General features: G+C 40.1%; 1 protein-coding gene across 5 annotated transcripts in view; it reads right to left on the bottom strand.

Annotated features, from left to right (window-relative positions):
- NPHP3 (nephrocystin 3) overlaps positions 1-9,891 on the bottom strand; it is a 43,036-nt gene extending 33,145 nt beyond the window's left edge. For 4 of the 5 annotated variants that reach the window (XR_008422590.1, XM_053903805.1, XM_053903806.1 and 1 more), the window contains exons 1-6: positions 9,427-9,890; positions 7,047-7,172; positions 6,356-6,506; positions 4,209-4,361; positions 3,042-3,175; positions 1,357-1,517 (exon numbers count right to left, since the gene is read on the bottom strand). Coding sequence is in view for 4 of the 5 variants with exons in the window: in XM_053903805.1 (XP_053759780.1) it covers positions 1,357-1,517; positions 3,042-3,175; positions 4,209-4,361; positions 6,356-6,506; positions 7,047-7,172; positions 9,427-9,822 (1,121 nt within the window). In the remaining variant the exon portion in view is untranslated. Of the gene's footprint in view, positions 1-1,356; positions 1,518-3,041; positions 3,176-4,208; positions 4,362-6,355; positions 6,507-7,046; positions 7,173-9,426 lie in introns of all 5 variants that reach the window. The other variant, XM_053903807.1, reaches the window with a different exon arrangement.
- Between the last annotated feature and the right edge of the window lie 3,874 nt (positions 9,892-13,765).

The following is a 13,765-nucleotide window of genomic DNA, read 5'->3' as shown; positions in this document are numbered from 1 at the left end:
TCCTTAAAACTTGTTTGGGTGGAGGCTCATTGACCAACTGGTTCCTTGGCCACTGGGCAGTCTTAAGGAGCAATAATGGATCACACTACAGGGTCTCTGGTAAAGCCTAGGGCTCCACATCTGCACACAGTTGAGGTCAGAGTTGGTCCTCAATAAAAGGAAAAATGCTCTGGAAGGGTTAAATCCAATCAGACAGCAAATGTAGAAAGAAAACCTCTTATTAAATAAATTTTGTCTTCTATCTATGTATCTAGTTGGTTAAAAAAAATCTTTATTTGCAGACTAACTCATTGGTGTTAATTATATTCACATTATAAGAAAATTGCTCACTTTACTGGAATTAAGTAGTAAGCTCCTCAGAGAATTAAAAACTTGATTTAACATCTATATAAGTGTTCAAGTAGCTCTCAATTTGTATCTGAAGAAAGAAAATAATGAAAGTTAATGCAGATTATTGAAATCAGGAGTTGCCAACTTGCTTTATTAGGGCCAGTGAGTATACATTTTAGGCTTCATGAGCTACACAGTCTTTGTTGTAACCACAGTACTTAACTCTGCTCTTGTAGTATGAAAGCAGCTATAAAAATACATAAATAAATGAATATAACTATGTTCCAATAAAATTTTATTTATAAAAGCAGGTGGCTGACTGGATTTGGCCTGAAGGCCATAGTTAGCTACCCCTGATTAAAATGATCTTTGCATTAATGACGCCAACATTAGGACCTGTTAATGCAAACAGTGTAAAGTTCTTAATTCTTTGTTTCTGTATGAAAAGCCAAAACATTTATTGAATTTTGTGGATTGTTTTTGATTATAAGGATGCAATTAGAACTTATCTTTGAAGTTCATTTGGCAATCTCAATTCTTTTTTTTTGTATTTATTTATTTATTTATTTAAAATGTTATTTTTTAAAATTTACATCCAAATTAGTTAGCATATAGTGAAACAATGATTTCAGGAGTAGATTCCTTAATGCCCCTTACCCATTTAGCCCATCCCCCTCCCTCAACCCCTCCAGCAACCCTCAGTTTGTTCTCCATATTTATGAGTCTCTTCTGTTTTGTCCCCCTCCTTTTTTTTATATTATTTTTGTTTCCCTTCCCTTACGTTCATCTGTTTTGTCTCTTAAAGTCCTCATATGAGTGAAGTCATATGATTTCTGTCTTTCTCTGACTAATTTCACTTAGCATCATACCCTCCAGTTCCATCCACGTAGTTGCAAATGGTAAGATTTCATTCTTTTTGTGGCAGTCTCAATTCTATACAACTCCTACACTTGATCTTAGTCAAAAGGCCAAGAAGTGATCAATTCTATACAACTCCTGTAATAAATGACAGAATTTTCAGCTTACCTTGGTAAGGTTAAATGAATGAATAAAATAACTAATGAACTCTTCTCAATTTCCCATTTTCTAACAGCTAGGTATTGATTTTCAAGATCTATTGGAAAATATATAGCGTGGAAAAAATATCCCATTGTCTCACACATTCTTTTAAGTTTAGGTGAATAGTCCTAAAAAGAAATTAAAACAAAACACAAGAAATTAAAACATAATAAAAGTACAGCTTATATAACTAAAGATCTAGTCAGCTTCATACTACTTAAAATAAAAAAGCATGCTTTAGAACAAGTTATGTTGAATATTTTTTTAATTTAAAACTTAAAAATATAATCATATTTTAAAGAAAATCTTTAAGAGAAAAGGCAAGTTTCCCTTAAAACAAAAATATATAAGCTTAGTAACTTGGCTGTTTCCTAGCTCAGAAAATAATTTATTTCATAATAAAACCTAAAACAATGGAAGAAAAATACTGGGATAATTTTCTTTGGTATTTATTTTTGTTATTATTATTATCATTATTATTATTATAAATGATTTCTGCTTTATTGTTATAAAGAGTAGAAAACCCAAATCCATGAATCTATATTGTAAAAAGTGTCCACCATGATATATTAGAACATTAAAGCAAACAGATATAAATAAAAAAATTATGTTGGTCTATAACAAATTAAGTTACTAAGTAATGATGAGTATTATTATGCAATTAATGAGTAATTCCCTCAACATCAGTTTGGTAATAACCTATATTCAGTTAGTGAGTAGAAACTTTGGTTTTCAAAATATTTTATCTCTCAACCCAAGTTGAACAATATCAAAAAGCAAAGCTAAATAAATTCATTAATCAATAATCTTTTAATCAATAATGTTAATATAGCAGGTATAGCATGTGACATGCAGATTTATTTAAAATTCAGTTAGAACAGTAATAGGCAAACTTTTTCTGTAAACGGCAAGTATTCTTACAAATTAGTAATAGCTTAATGACTTGATATTTTAGCAGAGGTCCTTGGGGTCCATTTAGTCTCTTGTGATTTATTCCGCCATTGTAGTATGAAGCAGACATAGACAGTGTGTAAATGAATAAGCTGTGTTCAGCTTAATAGTATGTAAATGAACACTAGCTGTGTTCCAGTAAAACCTTATTTATAGACACTAAAATTTGAATTTAATATAATTTTCACATGTCATAAAACATTCATCTTTTCATTTTTTTTCCAACCATGTGAAAAGGTAAAAAGCAATTTTAGCTTTCAGTCCTATAAAGACAGGCTGCAGGCCAGATCTGGCCCACAGGCTGGAGTATGCCTGCCCTCTCCCTCAGGTTAACCCCAATGACTGCCTTGAAAAATTAAAAACCATGATAAAGATTAAATTTTGTTATAACCTGAAACAGATTCAAGGCTAGGGCTGGCAGATATTACCTAAAGCAGGCGCCATCAACAAGGGTCTTAAACGCTGTGCACAATGTACAATAAAGCATTCATAAGAATTAAGTTCCAAAGCCTTTATTTGAATACACTGATAAAACTGAGCAAGATTTTCTCTTAAAAAAAGCCCAAATTCTTCTTGCTCTTTAAGACATATAATCTGATAGGTAGTAAACTACTTGGTTTAGATGTAGTAGTGTCATAAATAGGACACAATATTAACTTGTATTTTAAATCAGTGAATAAAGAATTTATAAATATCCTCACCTTAAGGAAAAGATCCACTTCAGGCTGGGTTTCATCTGTATAAATGAGGTAACATCTGACAGTGTTACTCCACAGAGAATGTGAGAACAACGGAGTAACTTGTAATAAACTAGCTACAGCAACATCCCAGTCATCTAAAAATAAAATTTATCATGAGTTCATGAAAAAAAATCATCAAAAAACATTTGAGAAGATGTTTACAAGTCTTTTAAAAGTCTGAAAAAACACAACAGGCAACATAGAATGCAATCTGATCTTACTCGTTAATAATGACACACCTTCTGGAATAACATATTAGAAGGCAAACAGTTCTTTAACCTCAAATTCTATCCTTGGGCATAAAGTAATCAATGTCACCCAGGGTCCTTGCTGAGGTACCAGTGGTTCCAGTCAATATCATGAACCTATGTTACTTGAGCTGTTTAATTAGTTTGCAACTGTAGGAGGGCCTACATTTGCAGGCTGGTCTATACTTTTATCTACTTATTATTCTTGAGATATATTAAGTCAAAAAGAAACTTTAAGAATGGCATAAAATGAAATGCTATTTAGTGAAAAAGAACATTTTAAGACATATTTGGCTAATTCAAAAATGCATAATTGAACACTTTTCATTTTGCTGATAATCTTATAGTTTAAGAAAAAAAAATAGAGCTACTTATAACATCTCAGATCTGCACTGGCATTGAAATTCTGAACAGATCTCAGAGCTGTTTTGGACACCAAATTATATAAAAATAATGAAAATATTCTTCTGACTAAGGATACTACATTGCATAACTTTGTACTCTATTCTGCAGCCTTCTCTAACCTTTAAAAGCATCAAAAACACAGAGGGAAAGACTAAAAACTAGTGTTTCTCAGTTAATCTATATTACACTCTCAATGATCAACTGAAACCCCTGAGAATTCAGACCAGAAGCGAAGTTTTTAGAACCTGATTTGTCAGTCTGGCCAGGGAACACCATCTGATCCTGATGTGAATTACAGAACTTACTTAGCCCGGCTCAGTGACAGCACCGGTAAGTACATGCTGGTTTGACGGTGGAAGACACCCAGAATAAAAATCTCATGCCTGGTTGATGGTCGTTTTCCCAGCACACAAGATTACAGCATAGGAACAGTCATTACCATTAGCCAAAGTAATTGGCAAATGGCTTGTGTTACCTCTGTTGACATTTGCAAAGGGTCCTTCCACATCTATAGAACTATGGGCAAACTCAGGACCCCTGAAGGACTGCTGAAGCTGGATCATACTCCCTATGGAAGGTTCACTTCCCAAAGCTCCTCCAGTCCAGTATTCACACTGGGTTCCAGCAGCTATAAATGCAAGAGATTTTATCTTGTGAAAACCAAATTACTGAATGTTCAAAAACTTATCACATGTACTACACAGGATTTCTAATTAAAAAAACAACAACTATAATATTATATACAACAAATATCCAAATATTCAATCTTTAATGATTTTGAAAGTACTTTGTCACCAACTTTTGGCAACTTCTAAGGTGCTGGTTAGCATAATTCTGGTTGTCATCTCAAACTCAAAGAGGGGACTAAAGAGAGAAAGATGAAAAGAAATAAACGATATAGTAACCAAAGGAACTGTAACAACTGTGAGAAGTTAAAAATATCCTCATACAAAAATTCTAAACAAGATTTCTAGGCATAGTTTAGGCATCAGTGTAAAATTTGAAGGAAAGAATTTAAAAGGAAGACTACTACTAGCACACCTGTAATTAACATTGGTAATTCATTAGGATGTAAGCTAAGGATGTAAAGAGTGCCCCCTCTTTAAACTTCCAGAGAAATAAAATTAGTGTCTGAATCAGTTGGTGCTTATGAACACAGCATCTTTGACTAAATATGCATATACTAGTATTTGGACTTAATATCTGGCAAAAATGAGATTATTATTTGTAGGTCTTTGAATGTGAAATGAATGATGTTCCCTCAGTATCCTTTATGTTCAAATCAAAATATGAAGAAAGACCTAGGAGGAAATACTAACTTGTTCTTATTAACTTGCCAAGGCAATTACGATATAATAGCTTTGAAACACTGCACATTTTAAAACATGTCAACACTGAAATAACCACTAAGACTAATGTGGGGTCAACAAGAGGATCCTCTTAGTCACTCAAAGCCATTAAGAATCACTTCATTTTTTTCCCCTTCAAAAGTTAGTAATAAAAATCCCAGAATGCTGGTCAGATTCCAATGGTTCTAAAATGTAAACTAAGAGGGAATTGTCAAGTTGCCATATTTCACTCCCAAATCAGTTTGTAAGAATAAAATGCAGGTTCCTGTAAATGAGAGAGTGACTACATTTTTCTACTGCACTTATCAATAGAATATTTTTCATTTTTCAGTATCAGTCACAGTTTATTATTATTTTCTTAGAACATGGTAGACCCTTGCCTTCTATGGCTCCAAGCTTTATTTCTAGAAAAACATATTTTATATGTTTAATTATAGAATATAAACTTTTTGAATAGCTTACGGGACTGTCCTGGAAACCATTTAGTGGAATATCATGCAGATATTCTAATGGATGGTTGCAAAGAATTTATCATTATGTGGAAAAATAATGTAACAGAGACTACCAACTATCCTCCAATATCCATTCTCCCCTTCTTCCTTTAGTAACAGAATTTCCAACTTTACGTGGATACATGACTCTCCTACTAATGATTACACTCTCCAATCTTCCTGAGTGTAGTGCTGGCCAATGCGGTATCAGATTGTGCTTCTTTCTTCTCTCTTTCTTTCTTTCTTTCTTTCTTTCTTTTTCTTCCTTCCTTCCTTCCTTTTTTTTTTTTTAAGTTTATTTCTTTACTTTGAGAGAGAATCCCAAGCAGGCTCCACACTACCAGCACTGCTGCTGGATGCAGGGCTCGAACCCACAAACCACGAGATCAAAGACTGAGCCCAAATCAGAAGTTGGACACTTAACCAAATGAGCCACCCAGGGGCCCTTTCAGATTGTGCTTTCAAGGAGAGGAATGAATTCCCTTCTGTCTTCCCCCAGCCAAAGTGGAGATATCACGGTGAGACCTGAAGGAGCTGTCTGAGACCAGAGAGAGAAAATCTATGGGGTGAGGTTGGCAGTGCAAGTCAGAAGAAAACATGGCTCTTAACAATGTCACGGACTTCATGGAAAATTGCTGTCATAACACCTGAGAAAGAGGCAGAAAGTGCAATTCTATTTATAACAGCAACCACTCACAACTAAAAGGATTCAACGTTGGCTCTACAATATCATTACACCTATAGTGAAAACTCAAAATATTATAAATAGGAAGTAAATTTACCAGTAACATCTGTACAGTTGTCATCTGAATCAGACTCTCCAGGATCAAATACTTGGATTCCCTGAGCCTGGAGCCTCTGAAGTTTACTTTCCAACTCTCGCTTAGCCCTCAGTAAGTCCTGAATTTCATTCTCCTTGGTCTCCCTAAAAATCTTTAAAAGACAAATGTTAATTTTGAAACCTCTCCCATAATTAAAAGGTTGTGTCATCAACTCTTAACCAAAAAATCTTTCACTCATGAAACCAATATTCAGTTTGGTCCTGACCTGTAGGATGAATAACTAAAGTAACTCTATTGTTTTGTAACTGGAACCCACTGGAATTTGGGCAGGAGGCCTGTCTGTGCCGTGGGGCTGTTTTGTGCACTGCTGACGTTTAGCAAATTTGTCTCCCTGCCACTAGATGCCAGTAATGCCTCCCATACAAAACATCCCCAAATATTTCCAAATGCCTTACCCCCATATGGAAAGACTTCTTTTCCCCAAATCCCTATTGCAGTGCTCACTTTTTTATTTTTTCCTTGAAATGATCTCAAGTTTACTAGGTCCATCTCAAAAATGTAAAAAGTGCTCTACTGTAGTTCTTAGAACCTTCAGGACTACATCTATTTATTCATGCAGCATTATAGAAACTTTTAAAATATGTTGTTTTTATTCTGCATCACTCTGCGGGTAAAAACATAAGGCATTTACCTTGAATTGCCTTTTCACTTTATCTCTGTCATGTTCAAATGTTGCTGCTCTCTCCATTGCTTGGTATTTTGCTTCTAAAGCACTTTCCTTTTCCCGAAGTATCTTCTGATACGTTTTTTGAAGCGCCTGAAATAACTGACCTTGTTATTTCTAACAAAAATAGTATTCCTCTCAAATTTTTCAATATCTTACATATATATTACACACATACCTTAGAACTGTACCAATCTACTTACTATTTTACCAGTTATCAAGAACTACATAGTGCCATTTTATTCAAACACATAATGAATCATGAAAAAAAATGCAAACATTCTTAACTGTAATAAATGAAGACACTTCAGTGTTAAGCTTTTAATGGAAATTAGTACTGTGAATTGAAATTGAAATACTGTGTCAAACTCTTAATTTTCCCTATGGCACAGTTTTCCCATCTGTAAAAGAACAAAAAGTATATAGTTTGTAAGTCTTAACTTGAAGGATAATTAATTCTGTGTGACCAGGCACTTCCTGGCTCCATGTCTTTCTCATTTTGCTATCCCCAGAGCCCCCTTGGTGCCTGTAACATTGAAGGCCTCCAGTAAGTGTATGACTGAATGGGTTAAATAAATATGGAAGAGGGTTTTTTTTAATGCCTAGATATATGAGAAAGGAATCAAAAAGGCTGCATAAAAAAATGGGTGGGTTAGTTAAGGAATCAGTTTAGACCTCAAGATAATACTAAAATGCATAGTGGATTCTACTCAACTTTCAGAACTACTACATAAGGTAACAGGAGGAACCTGAGACTGGCTTTTGTCAGCCGTTACTGCACTCTGCCCTGGTTGGTCCAGCCTTCTTTTCTACCCCCCATCTCACAGCCATTTCCATGTGCAGCGTCCATTAGACAATAGCTTCGATGCATGAAATCAGGTATCTGAAATTCGTTAAGTCCATTTTATACAATGCAAGCGCATTAAGACTGCCCAGTAGGAGGGGCGCCTGGGTGGCGCAGTCGGTTAAGCGTCCGACTTCAGCCAGGTCACGATCTCGCGGTCCGTGAGTTTGAGCCCCGAGTCAGGCTCTGGGCTGATGGCTTGGAGCCTGGAGCCTGTTTCCGATTCTGTGTCTCTCTCTCTCTCTGCCTCTCCCCCGTTCATGCTCTGTCTCTCTCTGTCCCAAAAATAAATTAAAAACGTTGAAAAAAAAAAAAAAAAAAAAAGACTGCCCAGTAGCAAAACTGGTAAGACAACAGATAGGCTGGTAAGTAATTCTTCCCAGATAACAGTCTAATTTTACAACAGCTACTAGGAAAGGTGCCTAGTCTAGAAGGAAGGAGGATTTTTTTTTTTTTTAATGTTTGTTTATGTTTGGGGGCCACGAGGAAGAGAGAGAGACAGAGGTAGACACAGAATCTGAAAACAGGCTCCAGGCTCTGAGCTGTCAGCATAGAGCTGGATGCCAGGCTGGAACTCATGAACCTTGAGAACATGACCTGAGCCAAAGTTGGCCGCTCACCCAACTGAGCCACCCAGGTGCCCCTGAAGAAGGCTCTTCTCAGAAAAATCAGTGTGAGGTATTTATTTAATTCCTACTGTGATGAGCCCAGAAACACTTGGGCTCTCTAGAAGTCTCTTCCACAGTTAAAAAAAAAAAAAAAAAAAAAGAGTAAAACCACAACCCTCAGAGAGGCCTAAAACAGATGACACAAAGTCTGACAACTTTGCTCACAGAAAAGCAACCTCTTGCTTTACATACCATTTTAATGAGTCAAAACACATCTACTAGAGGGAGACCACGCAATAATTGTTTTTCTGAGTAAATTAGTCAAGTGCATTAAGAGCATTTGACTACACCTAGGGAATGTTTTCAATCAAAGCAGTTAGGAGATGGTGAAAATCAGGTTTCCAGAAAAATTCACTTCAAGATCATTAAAACTCAAGAGCTCCACACGAAGAAACTGAGAGATATATTTAAGGGGGCGGGGAGTGGAGTTAAAAACTCCTAGGGAATTTGATGAGTTGGCTTCAACAGATGTCACCAAAATCTTTTGTGTGTCTCTGAGCCCTGGGTTAACCTACTTCCCTGGAACCCCCTGCAGATTGGCATTTGCTGCTTCAGGACACTTTCAGGTTAATTGTTTCAAGGTGTCTGAATGAATGAACCAGAAATAGAAAAGGGGCGGATTAGTTAAGGAAATCAGTTTAGACCCCAAGAGAATGTGCCTCTCAAATTAAAATGCAGAGCGGTTCCTAGCCAACTTTCAAAACTACTCGGTTTAGAGAGGGGGCAGGATGGACGAACGACGGAGTTAGGCGTCCAAAGCCCAGCCTGGCAGGGCGCGGGCCGGGCGGGGCGGGCGTCCCAACTGCCCCCGCCGCGCTCGCGGGCCGGGCGTTACCTGCAGCTCCGCCCGCAGCCGCTTGTTCTCCGTGTCCAGCTTGGCCTCGCGGCGGCCCATAGACAACAACTCCTGATTCTTGCTGACCCGGAAGATCTCGTATTCCTTCTTCAGCCGCTCGTACTCGGCCGCCGCGTACTCCAGCTCCGGCACGGACGAGCCGGTAGACTTGAAGCTAGCTCCCAGCAGCCCGCCGCCGCCCGCTCCACGGGGCAGCGACCCGGGCCCGGCCCCTGCCGCTGCTGCTGCAGCGCCGCGGCGGAACGAGCTGCGCAGCAGGCGGGCCTTGGGCTTCACCTCCACCGGGATCTCGCAGGCCTCGCCGCCGCCCGCCCCATACGTGTCCTCTATCACTTCCCCGCCAGCGGGGCTCACAAGCGACGAGGCCGTCCCCATTACGCCTGAGGCCGCCCCTACCAGCCAGCGGGGTACCAGAAGGGGGCGGGACGCGGCGAAAGAGACAGGGCGGGGCAGCAAGAAGGGGCAGGGCAGGGCGAAGGGGCGGGGCGAACGGGGTGGGGCGTGGCAGCAGGACGGGGAGGGGCGGAGCGCAAGGCGTGCGGGGCGGGCGGTGTGATACGGATGGGGAGGGGCAGCAGGACGGGGCGGGGCAGAGCTCAAGGCGGGCGGGGCGGGATGGATGGGGCGTGGCAGGAGGGCGGGGCGGGGCAGAAAGAAAGATGGACGGCCGCGCTTGCGGGACCTATATTGTACTAAGTCGGGGCTACGGACTAGCGCGTGCATGGCTCCTCTCAGCAGGGTCTTCTCGGTCCCAGGCCCCCTGACGAGGGCGTGCCTCACAGCTGGCAGGGTCCCGGGTTGCTCTACCTTAGCGGCTGCAGTTCCTGTTCTGCCGCCGTGGGAGACCCAGCGCTCCTCTCCAAAGGCAGTTGGGAAATCTGAGAAACGTACTGAGCGCCTGCTGTGTACCTGTCACTCTGTGTTTCACAGTATGCAAGTAGTTGGAATGGCCAGCAAGACATAGTACCACACAAGAAAAAGCTTTTAGACTTTACAGCCTGAGACCACCAGGGATAATCTTTAGACAAGGTGAGGTTTTTTGACTTTTTGTACGGATTTTAGAGACTGCACATCAAAGGAGCTGTGGGGCATATCACCAAATAAAGGGAAAGATAAGAGTGTTACGGTATTTGGGGCGAGGGTGGGCTCTAGGTGATATGAAAATTTTCAGAAGATGGGGGAACTGTTTTAAATAAAGTCAGGGAAGGGGTAGGGTTGACGTCTTTTACCCTATCTTGGGTTCTTGCCCCTGCGCCTGCTAACTCGGGCTTCTAACCTCTCCAGGTTGGGAGGCCTGGGAGAGAAGACAAGAAAGTATTTGACTGACACTCCTGTGTACTGTATGTTGGTACTCTTTGGACTTGGTAAACTGTTAAAAGTTGGCCTTTTTTCCTCACGGGTACTTTTGTTAGGTTTTTCAAAGACCCCTCTCCCCCTCATAATTAAAAGCCTTGACCCAGGCTGGTGTGGCTCTATTCAAGCTGTTGCTCACTCTTTCCCCAGCTGGAATCCAGTGATACATTAAACATCCTCTCTGCTGATGTTTGTTCAGATCCAAGATAATCCACTGGTTCACTTGACCCAGAGGCCCACATCTGATCCACAGGTGTTACAGGTCAGGTTTCCTGGGAAGCTGACTCTGAGATGGAGACAGCCATGCAAGATGTTTATTAGGGAGTGTCCTTGGGATCAACACCTGGAAAGTAAGGGAAAGAAGCACGTTTGCGCAGCAGCAGAAGTTGAGCTTTGCTGCATCTCAGTGGAGGCCTCAGTCAGTCCTCAGAGAGTTCTGATGCTGGAATGGCCCTGTAGAGTGGTCCTAAATTGGGGTGCAGGGCTGGGACTTTATACCCTCATACCAGCCAGTCATCAGCAAGCTCTCTCCAGCCAAAGCAATCCCCATGGAGACTCATAGTTGAGGGCTCTCTGCAGGTATCACTTCCAGTGGCTGGAGGAACAAGTCTTTCAGTCATCACATCTACCACAGTAGGAAACACAATCTTTTCCCTGAAGAACTCTGGGAGCGCAAGCCAATTCTCCACCAAAGTAGCTAGTCATCCTTTCTCTTACCCTTTAGATTTTCATCAGGAGGGAATCAGACACCAGGCCATTACGGTTCTTCAAACTCCAGGAGACACATATTAAGTCTTCAGGTTGTCTTCTGAGATTAAGGGAATCATTACTACCATCCCAGTACCTCAGGAACTCTCTCCCTTTTAAAGTCCCTTCTGATCTCTAATTTCCAATCCTTGTACCCTCAATGTGGATCAGTGCTTTAAGGATCATTCACTAGGTTTCTGACCACCTCCTCTGAAAAATTCTGCATCTTAATCTTGCACCTTCTTTGGAATGTAGCTCAGTTGAAGACTTCCATTATTCTTGCATATAAAATAAAAAGCCATCACCCATCCCCTTTAAACCAGTAACAAACTGCAGTAAACTTCCCACAGCTTGTGGAGTGAATTCAGATTCTGCATCCTGGTACTGAGTGCCTGAAGCAATGAGTCTCTCCTTTCTTCACTTCTCATCTATCCAGTAACATCCCTCTACCCACGTTACTCTATCCTAGTCGGGCTAATTTTCTTCTCCTCAAGCCAATAGGGTTTCTATTTCCTTTCAGTACTATCTGCCAAGTTCCATCTCTTTAAACATCTACCTTCTTTCCCTCAGAAACTTGCCCTGGATAATTATACCTTTTGAGTTGATCATATCAGTAGTTTCAACTCCGTAATCCTTGCCCCCCATGTGCAAAGTACTATACTTAACTTTTCCTGACCTTGTTCTTCATTCATTGTGTCTATCAATCTTGGTCTTTCAGTAGTTGTTTTTGTTATTGTTGGTATGCCATTTGTTGCTTAGATTCATCCCAGCAACCCTTATTGAGCTCCTGCTGGAAACATAATGTAGCACAAATGACTGATGACCCAAAGAGATGTTAAATGTGGCTGAGTTCTCAAAAAGCATGCGAGTTGTCTCTGCCTTCCTTGATAACCTTTAAATAGTTTCGACAGATGCCCCAAAACACAAATCCAAGTTTGCTGAGATCATGGAGACTTTTCCTTTTCCCATATAGTAATTACTAGCTGCCTTTCTCATCAAGGACACTGTGTATACTGCATGCATACTGACCTTGGATAACTGTTGGTTAATGACTAAGCCACCTAACTGGGTGAGCCCACAGGTGATCAGGTCTAGAGTACTAGCAGGTACTCAACATAATAGCGTGGTTGGTTTTCAACCTATTTCTTAATTGTAAAACATCACAGAATTTAGTCTAATGTTAAGTCTAATTTTCAACATCATAATTTGTTTTTCTTCTTTATGCTGAATTTAACCTACATACCTCAGTTTGAATTTTGAAAGGATAACTTTGGGGGTGCCTGGGTGGCTCAGTCGGTTAAGCATCCGACTTTGTCTGAGGTCATGATCTCACTGTTCATGAGTTCGAAGCCCATGTCAGGGAGCCTAGAGCCTACTTTGGACTCTGTGTCCCTTCTCTCTCCTCCCCTCACCCTGCTCGCTCTCTCTCCCTCTCCAAAATATATAAGCATTAAAAAAATTTTTTTAAATAATTTAAGAAAGTATAACTTTGAATACAGAAGTATGGTAAGGAATAAAGTCTCTGGCAAACAGCTTATGACTAATGAAAGATGGCTACAAATTTTTTAATTACTCCTTTTATTGTAAAGTGAAGTTTATGAGGACAGGCTATATAATTTGTGGGACCCAGTGTAAAATGAAAACGTGTTGCCCTTTGTTCAAAAATTGTAAAGAATCTCAAGATGGCAACAGAGCATTAAACCACAACCACAGAGCCCTTTTGTGTTGAGCACTTGGGGTTCTTCATGGGTTGCACAACCATGACTCCCGCCTGTTTATGACTCCTCCCCTTGAATCTGGTTGGGCTCTGTGACTGCTTTAACCAGTAGACTACGGCAGATATGACACTGTGCGAGTTTCTGAGTCCGGGACTTGCGAGAATGGCAGCTTCCACTTCCTGTGTCGTGGAACAGTCTGTCTGGGAGACTTCAGCCACTATGTAAGGAAACCTACTACCTCACATGGGACTGCCAGACTGGAAAGGTTATGTGTGGACATTCCAGGCAACAATCATGGGAAGTGAAGCCATCTTGGACTCTCTGGACCAGACTATTTGCTAGTTGGATACTACTAAGTGGCTTTAGTTAACACCACAGGGAGAACAGGAGAATCACTCAGATGATCTCTACCCAAATTCCTAATCCAACAAAATCATGAGATATAATAAAATTGTTGTTAGTTTAAGCCACTGAATTTGAGGTAATTTCTTCTCACATTT

This window comes from Panthera pardus, unplaced genomic scaffold (assembly GCF_024362965.1).
Source record: "Panthera pardus isolate Hobbes unplaced genomic scaffold, ASM2436296v1 HiC_scaffold_16, whole genome shotgun sequence".
In the NCBI taxonomy this organism is placed as follows: domain Eukaryota; kingdom Metazoa; phylum Chordata; class Mammalia; order Carnivora; family Felidae; genus Panthera; species Panthera pardus.
This window is presented reverse-complemented; position numbering and strand designations above follow the sequence as displayed.